This window comes from Sparus aurata, chromosome 16 (genome assembly GCF_900880675.1).
Source record: "Sparus aurata chromosome 16, fSpaAur1.1, whole genome shotgun sequence".
NCBI lineage: Eukaryota > Metazoa > Chordata > Actinopteri > Spariformes > Sparidae > Sparus > Sparus aurata.
Window position 1 is genome coordinate 26861952 of NC_044202.1, and position 18055 is coordinate 26880006.

An 18055-nucleotide genomic window follows, 5' to 3' on the forward strand; every position below is an offset into this window, starting at 1 on the left:
GCGCCTGTGCCTCTTTTCTACTCAAGTATCACATACTTTCAGATAAGTAGCAGCCGTGTGGCCGCACCTATGGGATAGACAACATGAATAAACCTATAAAATCCTTCATTTAATGCAACAACCCTGAAAGATGTTGTCAATAAATTGCTCAGTTCTGTCAGGTTAGGGTGATGATGGAGAAGTGGTTAACTGCTGTGTCCAGTGTTATCTGTACTATCCACTCTTATTTTCTGTTCCCGTCACATTAATAATACAAAGAATTATCCTGAGCTATTCTGTGTGTGATGAGATGGCGCAGCGGGACAAGGCATCTGATTCCGTCATTTGTTCTGATTATTTTATTTCATTCATTCAGTGAAATGTATTTCATTCATTGTGAATAATGTTGCTATAAGAAAATGCATCATCTTGTGTGTCTATAGTTATGCTTATTTGTTAAATGTAGTCAGCAAATTCCCCTCAGCTCTGATATAATCATGCATTTAAGCACAGTTTTCATCATAATAATGAATAACTGTTGTAATTGTATTGTATTGTTATTGGGCAAGACTTACTATAATGTACCAGATAGACAAAGTTCGAATTTATTGAATGGTGACATTACAAGGAAAACTGAACATTAGCATTTACAGTAAGACAACATTTAGGCTATTCATATACTCTTGATAAACCAGTTGGACCATTAATGCGCCACTGTGTGACTGTTTTGAAGTGAAGCAATTACAAAATATCCAAATTTGAAGTTGTTATCCCCCGGTCGTCTGCATGCAACACGGCAGCAGTTCCACTGCTCTATTCCCTCGGTTGACTACTATTTTGAACATCTCAGATTGAATAATTTCCGAAGGGGACTAATATGAGAAAAGGGCCAGCTAAGTTCCCATAGCATCAGGTAAGAAAACTGATCGCCGTCGTTGTAGATTTTCCTCAAACATTAATGGAATTTCAATTTCCTCCACTTCTTCGCAGACGAAGAAGGCAAACACGGCAAGCTCAGCCAAGTCTCGTAACGTCTACTGGAAGAGAGAGTGTCCGACTTCATAGCAGCGTTTGTATCCCCGCCCCTACAGTCGCCAGCAGATCTCGCTGATGCAGTCAGTCAGCAGGAGTTCCACTTCAACGCGCCTAGTCTTATGAAGATTTGCACCGCCCCTAAAATACCTAAAATAAAATAACCCGTTGATTTGGTTTTTATATGACATTCTTAATGGGAGCGCTAACACTGCTTTATTGGTTGTCTTTGTCTTACTTTAGCCCTCTGAAAAAAGGTAGTAGGCCCATTAATTAAAAAGCCTAATGAACAAGCAGTACTACAATGAATATAGCCTAACTTTAACATAATTTTTCATTTAATTATGTTGAATATAAACATTATAATTGTGAATTTTAAGGCGCTTGGTGTACTGTAAAGAAACAAAACACAAGATATAATCCATTGTTCAGAATATTTATTCTCCATAGGCAACTCTTTTACCAATAGAAAATATAAAGGCACGTTAATTCTAGCACAAAAGCACCAAAATATGTCATGTACAGCACTGTCAGTTTGTTCAAATAACAAAGCAGAAAACACAGTTTGTGTGTCTATGACAAAAATACTGTACAGCGACAAAGAAAAATACAAGGAAAATCTCATGGTTTCAATACTTAGTGCACTGAAGAGAGTTTTTTAATGGCCAGGACTTTGTCAAGTCTGCAAAGTAGCTACTGAAGCAGTCCAGTTACCTTGAAGTCCCCAAACAGTTTCTCCCCCGAAAACAATAGCACCTGTCTGTAACAACCAAAATAATAATTACCAGTCTATATTGTGAAATAAAGTTTTCAGGTATCAAAGGAAGGGATCATAGTAATTCACTGTGATGTAACAGGGCCATGAGCCAATTTGATCTCTCTGTAATAGTGCTTTAAACAAAAGGTTAACAACAATGCTCTTGTTGTATAAGAGATTAGTTGTGTTATGATTATGGATAAAGACCGAGAACATGGACCAAGAAATAGTCTTAGAGTATTACATACACAACTAGGACGTGGTACAACACTTTCTCCACACACAAAAAAAACATTCATTGTGAAAGTAAAAATGTAACATGTTTAATAATTATTTCATGTAATGGTCTGAGTCTTAACTCAATGGCTTACAATATTAACAGGAAATCTAGAATTTCTAACACTGTGTGTGTAAACATATTGACCAGTTATACCTGACTTTACTGTAAGAAGTAATAACTGACATTGTTGTGAATTCAATATGCAAGTTTACAATATAAAAAAGTAATCAATACCATGTAGACCTCTACCAAATTATAAATTATATTTATCTGAAAGAGATTTATAGAGTAAATGAGTTAAGATGATCAAAAATACAAAGATACCCTACTCGTCCTTAACATGTCTTCTCACATCTTGATCGCTGTTCTTAGTACTGCTGTTGGCCCTCAATCAGGTCCACTTTGTTGGAAAGTTCGTCAAGTGAACACAAGGTCAAGGAAATTGCAGTTGCAATGTTGACCAGGTCATCATGACACTGGGTATTTATAAAAATGCACCACAATAAATCGACAGAGATTCAAAGTTTAGATTCAGATATAACTTAAGTAGTTTTCCAAGCAACTGAAAAAAAACGTTTTTGGTGGCACAAAATATAAAGCATATATTCATCTCACATAATAATTAAATATTTAAAATCTTATATCAAATTCAAACTGAATCCTTATGAGTCTGACAAGCAAAAAGGATATGTTTTCGGCTCAGCTCTTGAATAGTTGATTGTACTTTCTTCTGGAAAACAATCTGTGCTTCACACATGCACGCATCCTGAGTTATTTCACCTCTCATTTCCTCTGAAAGAATGACAGAAATACAAAGTCAAAGTAGTGATGTTTCACCATGTTAAGTGAAACCCATTTGCAATACAATAATTTAGAAGCAATTAGAAATTAAAACTGCAAGCAGTGATGAACGGGCCCTCGCAGTCCGCGCGTGTCGGGCTGCGGCGTTGTCGGACTGCGCGCTCACCTGTTACAAGCATGTCATGACAGGGAGAAAACAAGCAGTGAACGTCACGTCAATCGGATGATGTTTGTCTGACTTCCTGTGTCCAGTGGGTGGCGCTATGGATATGACACAGTATTGATGCACAGATCTATTCATGGCGACTCCCTCTAGATTCCTGAGAGATTTGGCCGAGATAGGAAATTGTATGAAGAAGTTATTAGGACTCGATGCTTCATGATGAAGGATTTTTATGGCGGGCACCGCCACGGCCAGAAGGTATGATGTAGGATAAAGATTTCCGTATCTTCTCATCTTCAAGGTCAGAGGATCATACTGAGTGACTGTGAAGTCGGTGGTGTTACATTTTTAGGTGGAGATAATTTAAGTACGAAGATTGGCAATATTTCAAAATGGCGGCCAAAAGCAAAATGGCCGACTTAGTATTGATGCTGAGATTTATTCGGTGAGACAGCCTCTACACTTATGAGCAGTTTGGTGTGGATAGGAAATTGTATGTTAAAGTTATAAAGCCTTGATGTTTGACCGCGATGGGAAAAAATGGTTTCCACCGCCCCGCCAACTAAAGTATGTCGCAGCAGAATGATTTCCATAACTTTTGTTCTTCAAGGCATGAAGATGATAACTGAGTTAATGTGAAGACTGTGGTGTTTAAGCTCTAGGACAAGATCATTTTCAAAGTAGGCAGGACTTGGACAAAAATGTCGCCACACATCAAAATGGCTGACTTCCTGTTGGAGTGACGGTATCGGTCCAAGAGGGTTTTTTGTGTGTCTGGTCATGAGGAATCTGCGTATTGAATTTCTTTCTTCTACGCACTTGTGGGAGGCGGGGCTGAACAATAGGGGGCGCTACAGAGCCCGCAGGTCACGGCCACGCCCCATGACAACACAGATCTGTTCAGGGCAACTCCCTCTGCATTCCTGAGAGATTTGGCCAAGATAAGAAATTGTATGAAGAAGTTAAGAGGACATGATGCTTTACGGCGAAGGATTTGAATTGACCACTCCACTGCGGCCAGCAGGTATGACGTAGGATAAAGATTTCCATAACTTTTCATCTTCAAGGTCAGAGGATGATAATGAGTGACTGTGAAGTCGGTGGTGTTACATCTGTAGGAGGTGATCATTTAAGTACGAAGATGGGCAATATTTCAAAATGGCAGCCAAAAGCAAAATGGCCGACTTAGTATTGATGCTGAGATTTATTCGGGGAGACAGCCTCTACACTTATGAGCAGTTTGGTGTGGATAGGAAATTGTATGTTAAAGTTATAAAGCCTTGATGTTTGACCACGAGGGGAAAAAATGGTTTCCACTGCCCCGCCCACTAAAGTATGTCGCAGCTTAATGATTTCCATAACTTTTGTTCTTCAAGGCATGAAGATGATAACTGAGTTAATGTGAAGACTGTGGTGTTTAAGCTCTAGGACAAGATCATTTTCAAAATAGGCATGATTTGGACAAAAATGCCGCCACACATCAAAATGGCTGACTTCCTGTTGGAGTGACGGTATTGGTCCAAGAGGGTTTTTTGTGCGTCTGGTCATGAGGAATCTGCGTATTGAATTTCTTTCTTCTACACACTTGTGGGAGGCGGGGCTGAACAATAGGGGGCGCTACAGAGCCTGCAGGTCACGGCCACGCCCCATGACAACACAACATTCCTGAGAGATTTGGCCAAGATAGGAAATTGTATGAAGAAGTTACGAGGACATGATGCTTTACGGCGAAGGATTTGAATTGACCGCTCCACTGCGGCCAGCAGGTATGACGTAGGATAAAGATTTCCATAACTTTTCATCTTCAAGGTCAGAGGATGATAATGAGTGACTGTGAAGTCGGTGGTGTTACATCTGTAGGAGGAGATAATTTAAGTACGAAGATGGGCAATATTTCAAAATAGCAGCCAAAAGCAAAATGGCCGACTTAGTATTGATGCTGAGATTTATTCAGGGAGACAGCCTCTACACTTATGAGCAGTTTGGTGTGGATAGGAAATTGTATGTTGAAGTTATAAAGCCTTGATGCTTGACAGCGTGAGGAAAAAATGGTTTCCACCGCCCCGCCCACTAATGTTTGACGCAGCTGAATGATTTCCTTAACTTTTGTTCTTCAAGGGATGAAGAAGATAACTGAGTTAATTTGAAGACTGTGGTGTTTAAGCTCTAGGACAAGATAGTTTTCAGAGTAGGCATGAATTTGGGAAAAATGCCGCCACACATCAAAATAGCTGACTTCCTGTTGGAGTGACAGTATGGGCCCCCCAGACTTTTTTGTGCGTCTGGTCATTAGGAATCTGTGTACAGAATTTTGTTTGTCTAAGCGCATGTGGAAGGCAGGGAAGAACATTAGGGGGCGCTACAGAGCCTGCAGGTCATGACCACACCCAGTGACAATGCAGGATCGTAATTTTCACCGGATGTGACGTCCATCCATCCATCCATTTTCGTCCGCTTATCTGGGGCCGGGTCGCGGGGGCAGCTGCCTGGATGTGACGTATATTCCAAATTTGGTGAGTTTTTGGGTATGTTCAGGCATCCAAAACTGCATTCAAACTTGGAGAAGAAAATGTCTTTCCTTCCAATTACAATAGAATTTCTTTCCTTCCAATTACAATAGGGACCTCGCAGGTCTACCTGCTCGGGCCCTAATAATCATGATTTTTTTTGGTTAGTGAGTGATCAGGGTAAATCAACCATTGAGTGCCTTGTTACTGAGGCCAGGTGTGGTGTAGCTTTGAATAGGACAAATGTTGATAATTGTTTGAGCAAATACCATCATATACATAAAGCACCAATTCACTGAAAAAGGTACGATCGCAATAGATGACAGGCAGATCAATTACATCCATTTTTTGGGGGGTTCCTAACTGGAACCAAAGTTTTCAGTGGGCTCACAACATATTTCCATTGCCTCATACAGTCTCTCAATTTTTAGTGCAGCACATGCCAGCATATGCCATTTACAGCCTGTAAACTGTGCTGTAAATGGATGGATCAGTAGAAGTATTGCTTGTTGTTGGATACAGAGGCTTTGGTTTCAGTCAACTGCAGACTTCTCCACAACTAAAGAATTCAAAAGGACAGACAAATTAAGGCTAACAGATTGCAACCCTAAATCTGTAGACACATTTAAGCAAAGCCCCCATCAGTGCCATAGGCTGGACCAAACTCCAACCTAGAGCACTGAAATGGAGTGCATGGAAGTAAATGTTGTGTACATGTGTGAGCATTTCGTATCAATGAATAGCTTTTCAACTTCAACTGTCGAATGAACCCATGAAACCTTACTTAAATGTTGTATTTTTAAGATGTTTTCCAAAAAATTGGTCTGAAATGATTAAATGCTGCTCTTGATTGAGCTAACTTATTGTAGTGACATGGCTGTACACCTCCAACTTTTCAGACTAACAACAAATTTTCCCTTATTAATGTTTTCAGGTAAGGTTGAGTTGAAATCCGAACATCCAGACATTTTGCCAAACAGGCACGCTGCTTTTCACTTTGACAACAAATTGTCTGTTCGCCTTCTCAATCACGGAGTAGACAACTATGGTCACAGTGTCTGGCACTGGACTATTGATTTATCAACAGTAAAATAAAGGTCGGGCAGTGGCCAAGTAATGTAATTGGTAAAGACCTGACCACAGTGTAACACCAATATAACCGACTACCCCGACAAGCCTAGTGCAAGGTTTGAATAAGTTATTTGTAAGGAAAAAAGATTTGTACTGTTAAAAATACTCATGTGCATACAGATGTATAGGCTTTTTCTGTTTGTATTTCTTTTCTAAAACAAGACAACTTACAAGTCAACAACTTAAAGTGAAACTCTCACCAAAAAGCAACCAAGGCTTTATTTGTGGTTGAATATGAGTCAAACCTTCATAAAAATGCATAATTACGAAGAAAGAGGCAATTTTAAGATTTACCGTAGTTTCGTATTCGGGCAAACTAAGCCGCTAGCTTGGCTAGCATCAAAATCGCTAATTTTAAAACACTGAGAAGGCTCGACACAACATGAAACTTTGCTCGTAGTAGCACCAGGGTCTCTACACAAGAACACAAGCATTGAAAACATTGTTTGTGTACACAGAGTTTACTAAAAAGAAGGTTTTGGACAACTCACGTTAGCAGTAGCACCTCCGGCGCGCCGCCGTCATGGCAGACAAAAAGTGTCGATCCCCAAGTGAGACCTAACAAGTAGGAGGTCCACCGTTACTTTCCTGCCTGTAAGGTCGTACACAGGGATTGACAATTTTGTCTGCCATGACGGCGGCGCGCCGGAGATCCAGCTCCAATGGTGAGTTGTCCAAAAAGCAAAGTTTAATGTTGTGTCGAGCCTCCTTAGTGTCTTAAAAATAGCGATTTTGATACTAGCGTCAGAGTGCCCCTGCACACCATTGAAAACTAGCTTACCCGAAAACGAAACTAAGGTAAGTCTTAAAAGTGCCACTTTCGTCATAATTATGCTTTTACACGAAGGTTTGACTCATATTCAATCACAAATAAAGCCTTGGTTGCTTTTTAGCCAACGTTTCACTTTAAGAGGGTACAGGAACAAATCCCTTCAAAACATGGACAATCTGGGTACTCAATACTTAATTTCCATAATTTATGTTGAAAAAATCCAAATCCTTACGTGAGCATGTTTTCTGGTCCGCATTCAACACATATCCCACTCGGCATTTGCAGTTGTACGAATCACCATCGTTGATACAAATATGCTGGCAGTCATGTCCTTGAGCACATGCATCTGAACCTGGAATGAGACCATACAGGTGTTTTAGCAGCCATTGTTGCATGATTCTTAAGAGCTAGTATGAACAAACCATCTTTTAGTACTACAACAATGTTTAATGAGAGGAAGAAATTTCTTACGTGAGCATGTTTTCTGATCCATGTTCAACACAAATCCCACTCGACACTTGCAAATGTAAGAGTAGCCATTGTTGGCACAGATGTGCTGGCAGTCATGTCCCTGGGAACATGCATCTGAACCTGAACCTGAACCTGAAAAGAAAAGCTCACACCTCATTGACTTGTACATGATATCAAATGCAATCAGTTGGCCTTTTGCAGAGCCTTTGGTCACAGTTCCCTTTAAAAGCTGCTTGTTCGCGAGAGCTGCAGTGTGTCGACAAAACTTCCATACAAGCCCGATTCTCCATTTGTAGCTTTTGGTGCTCTGATGAACCATGCTTTGAAGCTTCAAATGTGGGACTTTGTGAAATATCTGAGAAGCTAGATCACAACACAGACACAAAATATATGCCTGCTGAAACAAAGTAGGTGCTTACTTGTGCATGTTTTCTGGTCTGCATTCAATATATATCCCACATGGCACTTGCAGATATGTGAATCATTACTAATGACACAAATGTGCTGGCAATCATGTCTCTGGGCACATACATCCAATCCTGAAAGAAACACTTCCACATCTGACTTAGCCTAACACGATCAGTCAAGAAACTCTTGACCTGTTATTATTCGTTATTCGTCCAGTCTCCCGATTTGACGAATTTCCTCTCACAGGTTCCTGAAATCTGTGATTATGTATTCATATGCATCAGTCAGAGTCTGCTTGCAATACCATTCATTGTTCCAAAACCATAACATAACTTATAAGAAGTGATATGAAGTGATAGTGACTATGGAAAAAGTGGTTTATCCCTTTTTAAGTAAGCGCCAATCAGCCCATCCTTTAAAGAAATATGTTTTTTGTAGTTTCACTACAGAAAATAACAAATTAAAAAGACATTCTTGTTTTGTACACTGTAAAAAAAAGGAGGCATCATATCATTTAGAAATGTTTTCTGGTCTTGATTCAACACATATCCAAGTCGACACTTGCAGAAAAATGATTTGTCAGTGCAGACACAAATATGTTGACAGTCATGTCCCTGGGCACATGTATCTGAACCTGAAAATTTTTTTTTTCCACATCTAGAAGGCTCAATTTACATTATTCAAAGAGTCCTTAGAAAGTCAAACCTCAGACACAAAAATCTTTTTGCATCTTACGTGAGCACATTTTCTTGTCTTGATTCAAAATATATCCCACTCGACAACTGCAGATGTATGAGTCACCACTGTTTATACAAATATGCTGGCAATCATGTCCAATGGCACATGGCCCAACATCTGAAAAGAAACACATCCACAAAAACCTGACATGTTGTACCTTGGCATGCACTTAAAACTTGGACTTTCAGTCTTACATGAGCATGATTTCTGATCTGCATTCAACACATATCCTTCATGACACAAGCCTGACATACCAGATGGTTTGTCGCATAAAACCATTTGGGAGATCACCCTTATAAATAGTTTGGAAAAGGGAAGGCACTTTCAAAAAATACTTGGCAGGTGATTGGTGGAAACATGTGTCTATCACTGTCTATCTCAGGTGGACTCAAACCAGTCAGATCTACAGTAAAGGAGTACTACCAGTTGGTTAATCAGCTGGCCAATCAAAGCCAGTTGAAAGAAGTGCGAAAACATATTTTCCATTTAGAAAGGCCTTACGTGCTCTCGTAAGATGCAAAAAGATTTTTGTGTCTGAGTTTAAAATTATTCAATTCTGACAATTCGGATCTATTAAGTACAACCTAAATTAGCTAATATCCATAACGCGTTGGGGGTTACTAGTAAACACCTCCAAAAAATGGTATCTGCAGCATTTAGTCATGCATCCAACATAATGGATTTTGAGGGAAACCTGAGACACAGCACCACAAAATTAATCTAAAATGTATAAGTCAAATAAGAATTTCTTACGTGAGCACGTTTTCTGGTCTGCATTCAACACATATTCCTCATGACACATGCAATGGTGGGAATCAACATTTTGGACACAAATATGTTCGCAGTCATGCCCCTGAGAACATGTATCTGAACCTGAGAGGAGATATTCACACTGATAAGAGACATGTAACAGACACCAATAAAGTTACAGATTACGCCATCATGACCATGCACTCCGTACTGCAGGTGCAAGAGTCAAAGTCTCCCTACTTTCTGCTCTTTCAAAGTAATTTCAAAATTAACTTCCCAATAATTCAGAACAACCTACGAGAGAGTGATGTATGTATGAGCACAGCACAGGGCTTCTTCAACTGTTGATGTTCAAATTAATTGTTAATTATATGCCAATACTGCAAGTATTGGTAATGAATGGGCTTTCTGACATTGAGTCAAGTAAATAACAGACTTAGAGGTAAACCGAAGACACTGCACCCTGACATACATATAGAGGGAAAATACAGGTTCTTACGTGAGCAGGTTTTCTGGTCTGCATTCAATATATATCCATCACGGCACTTACAAATGTATGAATCACCATTTGTGATACAAAAATGCTGGCAGACATGTTCCTGGTCACATGTATCCGGACCTGAAAAGAGACACTTCCACAGCTAACACTTAGATCATCTGGACAGAACAAGCACACATTTTCAATAGCTGTGACCAGGTAACCCAAGTTATGTAGTCAAAGCTTTCGACCTCATAAACATGGCAAAATGGTGTGTGTGTCTTTCTAAAAAGGTTTGGTCCTTTTACGTGCCTTTGTGTTATAAGCCTCGACTGTCTGAGCCTCTGACTTGCCGTTGTTCCCTTTACTATTATGTTAACTGTGGTCACATGCTCCATTCCTCTTTCTGTAACAATCATATTCCAAAGTCTCTGAGTTTCTCAGTTCAACTATGCACCTAAACAATTCTTTGTCACTCACAATTAGAGTATGCTTTTATGCAGAAAGCAATAAAGCACAACCGTGTCATTTATCAGGAACACGTAATGAAGCATGCATATATAATCTCATAAGGTATTTTCCTTTTTTGAACACACATACTCAAAATCTACATGAAGGATAATACTGACAAGAGAGGCCTGACACGTATCCCGAATGACATTTGCCAATGAAAGAATCCTCAGTGTTAACACAAATATGCTGGCAGTCAGGTCTCTGGACACACACTGTTTATCTAAATCTAAAAAGAGACACTTCTATGTGTAACTTACTATTGTTAAACTTATCGACCATTTGTTGTAACCTATTCAAGGCAGAGCATGACAAGAGTGGCTGATCACTTGATCATCAACACTTGCTTGATACAAGGATAGAGTCTACCTGAAAATTCCAGGTTCTTAGGTGAGCATGTTTTCTGGTCTGCATTCAAAACATATCCCATTCGGCATTTGCAGATGTATGAATCATCACCACTGACACAAATATGCTGGCAGTCATGTCCCTGGGAACAGGAATCCAAACCTGAAAAAAGAAAGACTCCCGTATCTGACGTGAAGCCCTCACTGAACGTATTATAGTGCCTTAACAGTTATTATCTGCTGAGGCACTATTATTAGTATATGACAGACACAAGTTATGGAAAACACTGGAACCAACCAAAGACAAATGACAATTCTATGAAAAAATCTTGTTCTTAAATGATTAAGCTTTCTAGTCTGCTTTTATCACAAATTCCTCTTGACATTTGTGGCTGTACACATCATAATTAGAGTTATTTCCCCTCACACAGCAAATTACCTACAAGCTAGTTGGCCGTCTGCTGTAATCTTTCCTGTGTGTTCAAGTGCAGCTTTTTGGCCAAGATAAAGGCAACGTGGGCGGTTCAACCACCAGCCTTTGTCATTGCTCGTTCTTTTATATCAGTTTGGTGTAATTAGGCCCTGACAAGCCAACAGCCTATCACATTCTTAGACTGGTAGGGGGTTGACAGATACCCCTTGGAATCTGACTGGCCACCCCTGGCCAATAAAGGTAGGTCAGAGTCTGTCCCAGCTTTTTTAACATCTGTCCCAGACTTTCAAGTCCTGACCCTGTCCTCTGGCCTTCATGACGACCAATCTATTCATCTCAAAAGATAAAAATAAAATGTGTTAAGAAAATGTATGATCTTACGTGAGCAGGATTTGTGGTCTGCATTCAACACATATCCCTCTCGACACTTGCAGGTGTATGGAACACCATTGTTGGTACAAATGTGCTGGCAGTCATGTCCCTGGGAGCATGCATCTGAACCTGAAACAAGACACTCCCATATGACTGACATAGTTTAGGGTTTCAAAAACTGACTCAAAGGCAAGTGCTGGAGTTACAAGGTATTGCGTTATCTGTGTATACATAAATAAGTATATCTTTCGGAAATGTAAGTCACACATAAACTTGTGTGTATCATGTGCTGAGATTTGAGTCATGATTTTAAAAAGTAGAATGATTGATTTTGGCCAGTAAGAGTTTAAAGTATGATTTCTAGAATTCTACCACTTGTCCCTTTCACCTAACACAGTATCTACCTGTATCTCTCTCGCAGCTTAGTCTGTAACCTCTGGTCTAGAGCTATCACTTATGGAGGATTTCGTGGACCTCCTGAGTGGCCAAAATTACTTTTAGAATTTGTGTCGCTCATGTCCTGCCCACTTAATTTGTGCTGAATAGTCTCTGCCCTAATCTATTTAGGCAACCCAAAACATGAGCAACAAGAGATGGTATGCAGTGTCCCCACAGAACAAAAAAACAATCTCCAAAGGGAGTATCAAAAGCTTATTAACTTGAAATTACAAGATTTAAAATTCCAATTTCTACCTTAAATAATATTTTTTGCATTCCATATCAGTGCTTAAGCAAGATTCAACAGTAAAACATTTAGCCGTGTTCAGCATTTTTCAGCATTAGTCTTCAGATAGTCAATCATGCAAACACACAACATTTTGTGACACTGAGGCATCATACAAAAACATTAAGACAAAAATTAAATATTCTTACGTGAGCATGTTTTCTTGTCTGTGTTCAAGACATAGCCCACGCGACACTTGCAGTCGTATGAGTTTCCATTATTGACACAAATGTGCTGGCAATTGTGTCCCTGAGCACATGGATCCAAACCTGAAAAGAAACACTATAATGTCTGATTGGCCTAAGTCCAGTGAAATCAACAATTCTGTTATGCCTTTGTGTTAGTTAGATGTAAGTATGTACTGTAGAATTATGCAATTCTGTAATTCTACAGAGCCATATGCAGATTAGTTTGCTCTCTGTGCTTAACTATCCAACAAAATATTCCATGCGGTTCAGAACATGCAAACACACAATCTACACTCTGTCATAATAATTGCATGTCTTTAGTAGTGCCACATTGCTGTGCATGGACAGGAGTTGATCAAAGTGAAACATAGAGGTGGGTTGAACTCACATCTCAGGTTCAAGCTGTCATTCAAAAAACAACTTCTGAATTTGCATGAGTGAAGATCAGTCATGATTTTCAGCACAGTGTACAATAAGATCACCAAGGAGAAACTTGTATTATTAGCATGGTTAACTTTAGCAGTTACCTTGCTAGTTTGGATGGTATCAAAGGTTGAAAAGAGAGATTAATCCATTTCTTTAACTTGATTTTTTTACTTTTGAGCTGTCAAAAGACCATTATAGGATTATTTAAGATAAAATACTGCTGTGTAACCTTGCAATAACTTTTGCATTACCTTCTCATAACTTTTTGCATTCCCCTGATGACCTTGGCTGTGGTATACTCTCAGCATTGGGTTGAGGTATGTTTGAGGCTACAGCTGGGGCTGTGTTGCTTGAACATAATTATTTCTTTTATATCAAAATATACAGCAGAATTTAAAGGACAGCCTCACCACAATCCTCAGCCAGCCTTTCTCTACTGATCACAAGGAATGCAAAATGTATTGTGAGAGTACAAAATATTGCAAGGAACTCCAGCAGGACAACAAGATGTTTTGCATGAAAACGCAGAACTTATTGTGAGGGTATGCAAAAGTACCCCTAACCCTAACCCTATAAAGAAAACAAGTGTGTTTCCCAAAGGATTTATTCAAATGGGTCTACTGTCTTTCTTTTCTGGGATATGTAAAACTAAGATAATGGTTATGCAAAATGTGTGAAATCAAAGGCAATATAAGCAATTATAGAAAATTCTTTAAATCTTAAAGTTTTAACTCAACACATTTTAGTAGAATTCAGCACAAGCTACTTTAGTTTTTGCTGTGCAGAATGTCTGGCCATTAATGTTCTGTCAGAGATTGCAAAAGCCTAAATTGTGGACCTAGGCAGCTAAGCATGTCTTCAGGTAACTGAGTAGGGCACTCAGCCTAAGGCACAAGGTGCAGCATGAAGTGCAATGAGCAGTGCGATCCCTATGAAAAGTAAGGGCAGCATCATTTTAGGTTTCAGCCATTTTAAAGTGGTGTGGATTTTAATCTGGATTGGCGGATCATCCAGTGAGGTTTGTCTTCTTTTTTAGGTTAGTTAGTATATAACTTGTATTTTAGATGACAACTGCTTTAGCCATTTGCATGGTAACAGTTAGTGAACAACTATTTTGCGAGAAATCCAAACACAAGTGCAATAAATCATTATTTACTTTGCCCTTGTTCTCACAACAAGGGAAGAAGACCAGTGCCTTTAGAATGGAGATTCCCTCTAAGGTGCTGCCCATTTGATCGCAGGTGAAACTGAAAGGACAGATCTGACATACCGTTGTTTCCTTTATCATCATTTTCATTATTTATTCCGTCTTTTCTGCCATCTAGGCCTAGTCCATTATCACCAATTCCGCCATCTAATGGAATATCCGCACTCCCATCATCATCATCCTTACCACACAAGGTTTCCCTAAATTTGGAAGTGAGCTTCTCTATGACGCCATAGGTCTCAACATAGAAGACATGCTCATCATGTGGCTGGCTGGCCATGAGGCGGAGGGACATCATGTCAGCTCTGTCTACTCCCACTGCATAGATCTCGATCCCAGATGCCCGAGCTGCTGCTGATATTTCCTCTACCTTATCCTGGGGCCTCCCATCTGTCACTATGATTGCTACTTTGGCAATGTTCATAGAGCTAACCCGGGCTCCAGCCTCAGCGGTGAAAGCTTTCTCCACGGCAGTCTTGATGGCCATGCCTGTCATGGTTCCTGAAGCTAGGGGCTCAATTCGAGCCAGAGCCTGCTTCAGGGCAGATTTGTCAAAATACGTCTTCAGGAGGAACTCAATCTGCACTGTGCTGGCATAATTGACCAGGCCGACTCGCGTAGCATCTGAGCCAATCTCCAAGCTGTCCACCGTGTCTTGCAGGAACTCCTTGGCCTTCTCAAATTCAGCAGGGCGTACACTGCGGGAGCTGTCTATGATGAAGACCAAGTCAATTGGACGATTTCTGCAGTTGGACCTTGTTGCTGTAAAACAAAAAGATGCTTTGAATCAATCAAATGTAAATTTACCATGTTTTTTGATTAAAGATACAATACTACAATTCTCAAAACACTTTAAAGATATCAGTTGTAAAATACAAACAAAATTCAAAAGTAGCTCCAAGATTATAGGGGGCAACTTATAAACAGAGTAGCCCTTTCGACAACTGCTGCTCTCTTTGGGCCTGGTTAGGGTCTTTTTGTGAGTTTATTTTGTTCAGTTATTATGCTAAAAGCCATGAGAGCTTGTAATCTTGTAATCATCTCCCAACTGAATTACGGGGGCTATCAAACAATCGTCTTTTGAGGTACAAATGAGACAGGACATGCTGGAGCTAGCTGGTTAGCATATCATCTTAAGTAGAAGTCCCTGTGACACAGTATCTTAATAGTGTATGATACATTAAGTAGCCAGAAATGACAGTCCACGACTCAACATCAGCCTTAAAGAGTTAAATATGAAAATGTTAGTTATGGCTTAAGTTAAGCACCTGCGACAGTTCTGATGGATGCAGCAGAGCCACTCGAGTTTCGAGCAGGATGCCAGGATGCAAATGGTGCAGCTTTGTGTTGCAGCTGTGAGAGCGGCTGGTGATGGGAGGACCAATAGCGATAAAACCTGGAATTAGTGCCACCAGCTTTATCAAGGAAGACAGAATAAGCAGAAAGGGAAGCAATAGAGCAGTGGTTACTTTGGTTTAAGTCAGGCAAAATGAGATGCAGCATGACAGGCATGCATACATGGTTATTAGCTTAGTCACACTTTTTCTAAGTGAATATCACAGAAGGGAAAAGAGTATACTGGTCTGTTGAGAGAATGCTGTATATACAGTATACTGTAACTAATTTAACTGAAATGCACACTTACTGTTGCAGTTATTTAGCATAATTCATGTTGTTCAGCTGGTCGCAATATTCAACAAATTACTTAATATATAAAATATAATATATCTATAGAACACATTTGATATTGATATTTCACTTATGACTGTAGAGAATAATAATGTCTTCTTAATGTAGCCCCAGCAAGGGCCTCTCCTGTATCAGATAGAGATAAGAATCCCATTTTAAAAATGTTATTATTTCCCAAAGGTCTTTGAAAATCCCAGAAGTTCGTTCAGCAACACTCACTGCTCTGAATCTGTTTGCAGAATCTTGAAAGGATCTTTTTTTTTAAATCGATCTATATGAAATTGTAATCACTTCAACTTTAGATTAGCCAACATTAATCTATGGTAAATGTATAACTAATTACACTTTAGTTAATAGTTATTTCAACATTAATAAACAATGAAATGTTTACCTCATTACAACCAATATAAGAGACAGTGAGCTTACAAGTAACATTTCACTGAGATATTGCAATTTGTTTTTAGACATCGCATCTTATTTCAACAAATCTTAACCAGGGAATTTTCACTTGTTCCATTGGCAGATTTTGATTTTCTTTTTTCTTTTCTTTTTTTAACCCTTTTTTTTTTACTTATTAGAAAACAAAAAACTGTTAAAAAAACTATTATTTATTTGTAATGACGTTTGTTGAAAAATTATTAGGAAAAAATATGCAAGTTGGTAAATACAGGGTATAGGAGGCTAATCTGTTTTGTCTTTTGATTTTGTTAATTTGGTTAGAATAGATTCAAAAGCTTCAACATCTTCAGAACACCTGGACTTACCGTTCAACAACAGACATGGCAGGTTATTTATTCTTAGCTTTTGTGACTGGGATGAAGGCTGTTGTTAACATAAGGAGGATACACTCTAATGGTGATATAGTCAGAGCATTAGCTCACCAAATTTTACACAACGACAGAAGAGGGTTATTGAGCGCATCCACAGCAGGTGGATGGATATTGTTAACCCACTTTTAAACCACATGACATCCGCCAACCCACCTCCACTGTCCGCTCTCCGTGCGTCTGGCCTCAGATGGTTGATTGCACCTGGTCGGGCTCCCTGCTGCGGCTGCTGCTGCTGCTGCGGCTGGAAGCCTCGCGATGTGTGAACCCCCAGCTGGACCTCTTGAAAAGATTCAGCACTCGATACCCCATCAGAGGTTTGTTCTTTCGATTTGATTTTTTCAAGGCGACGATAGGCCCTCGGAGGGACTTGCGGGGACACTCGTGGGACTAAAGGACTAATTGAGTGGATCTTGCGGTTGCGTGAACCGAACTGCGGAAAAGTTCCCAGAGTTCCCGATGCCAGGATTCCAATGAAACAGAGCAGTCCCCACGTTGATGAAGGCATTGTGCCTGCGCACTATTGTTTCAAGTCCGCCCTTCGGTTTACTACCACAGCTGACTGTGGCCTATTTATAAGAGCTGGTCCACGGCCCACAAGGCGTGGGGAACATTAGGGTCCAATCCAGAGATATGAGGAGTAAGGAAGGGAAGGAGAGCACAGAGAGGGTGGATTCGGGTGGTGTTTTTTAGTCTGAAGTAGAATTTACTTAATTTGCCTAGGATTTGTAGGACTTAATTAGATTTTGAATTTTGACATTCACAATATGTTTTATTATTATATGTATGTATGTATTTTACTATTTAGGACATTTCACATACAGTAGGCTACATGAACAATTACAATTACATGTTTATATAAATTCACCTACATAGTCTGTATAAAGTAATATGTATTTATATATGTATATGATTTACTATTGGTTAATCATTTTCCTCAGAAGATATGAATATTGCCAACATTTAGTATTTTAAAAAAATGAACAGATTAAAAAAACTTTTATAGTAGCTTCGGTTTAGTTGAACCTTAAAGCTGAGTGACATGGACAGTAATCCACTGTTTTA

At 39.5% G+C, this 18055-nt stretch overlaps 1 protein-coding gene across 8 annotated transcripts; it reads right to left on the minus strand.

Moving 5' to 3' along the window:
* Window positions 1-1433: 1433 nt before the first annotated feature.
* On the minus strand, window positions 1434-17596 carry LOC115597247 (matrilin-3-like). 8 transcript variants are annotated; one of them, XM_030443007.1, is made up of 12 exons: window positions 17147-17595; window positions 15743-15889; window positions 14538-15236; window positions 12803-12922; window positions 11939-12058; window positions 11147-11287; window positions 10289-10408; window positions 9793-9912; window positions 7894-8025; window positions 7655-7774; window positions 2739-2840; window positions 1434-2469 (listed from the first exon to the last, which is right to left on the minus strand). In XM_030443007.1, exons 1-12 carry the CDS (start codon window positions 17496-17498, stop codon window positions 2417-2419), a joined length of 2226 nt encoding a protein of 741 aa, XP_030298867.1. In that variant the 5' UTR covers window positions 17499-17595; the 3' UTR covers window positions 1434-2416. The 8 variants fall into 8 exon arrangements, with proteins under 8 accessions (XP_030298867.1, XP_030298870.1, XP_030298869.1 ...); XM_030443010.1 differs by having other exon boundaries at window positions 14661-15236; window positions 17147-17594; XM_030443009.1 differs by lacking the exon at window positions 7655-7774 and having other exon boundaries at window positions 17147-17596.
* Window positions 17597-18055: the final 459 nt, after the last annotated feature.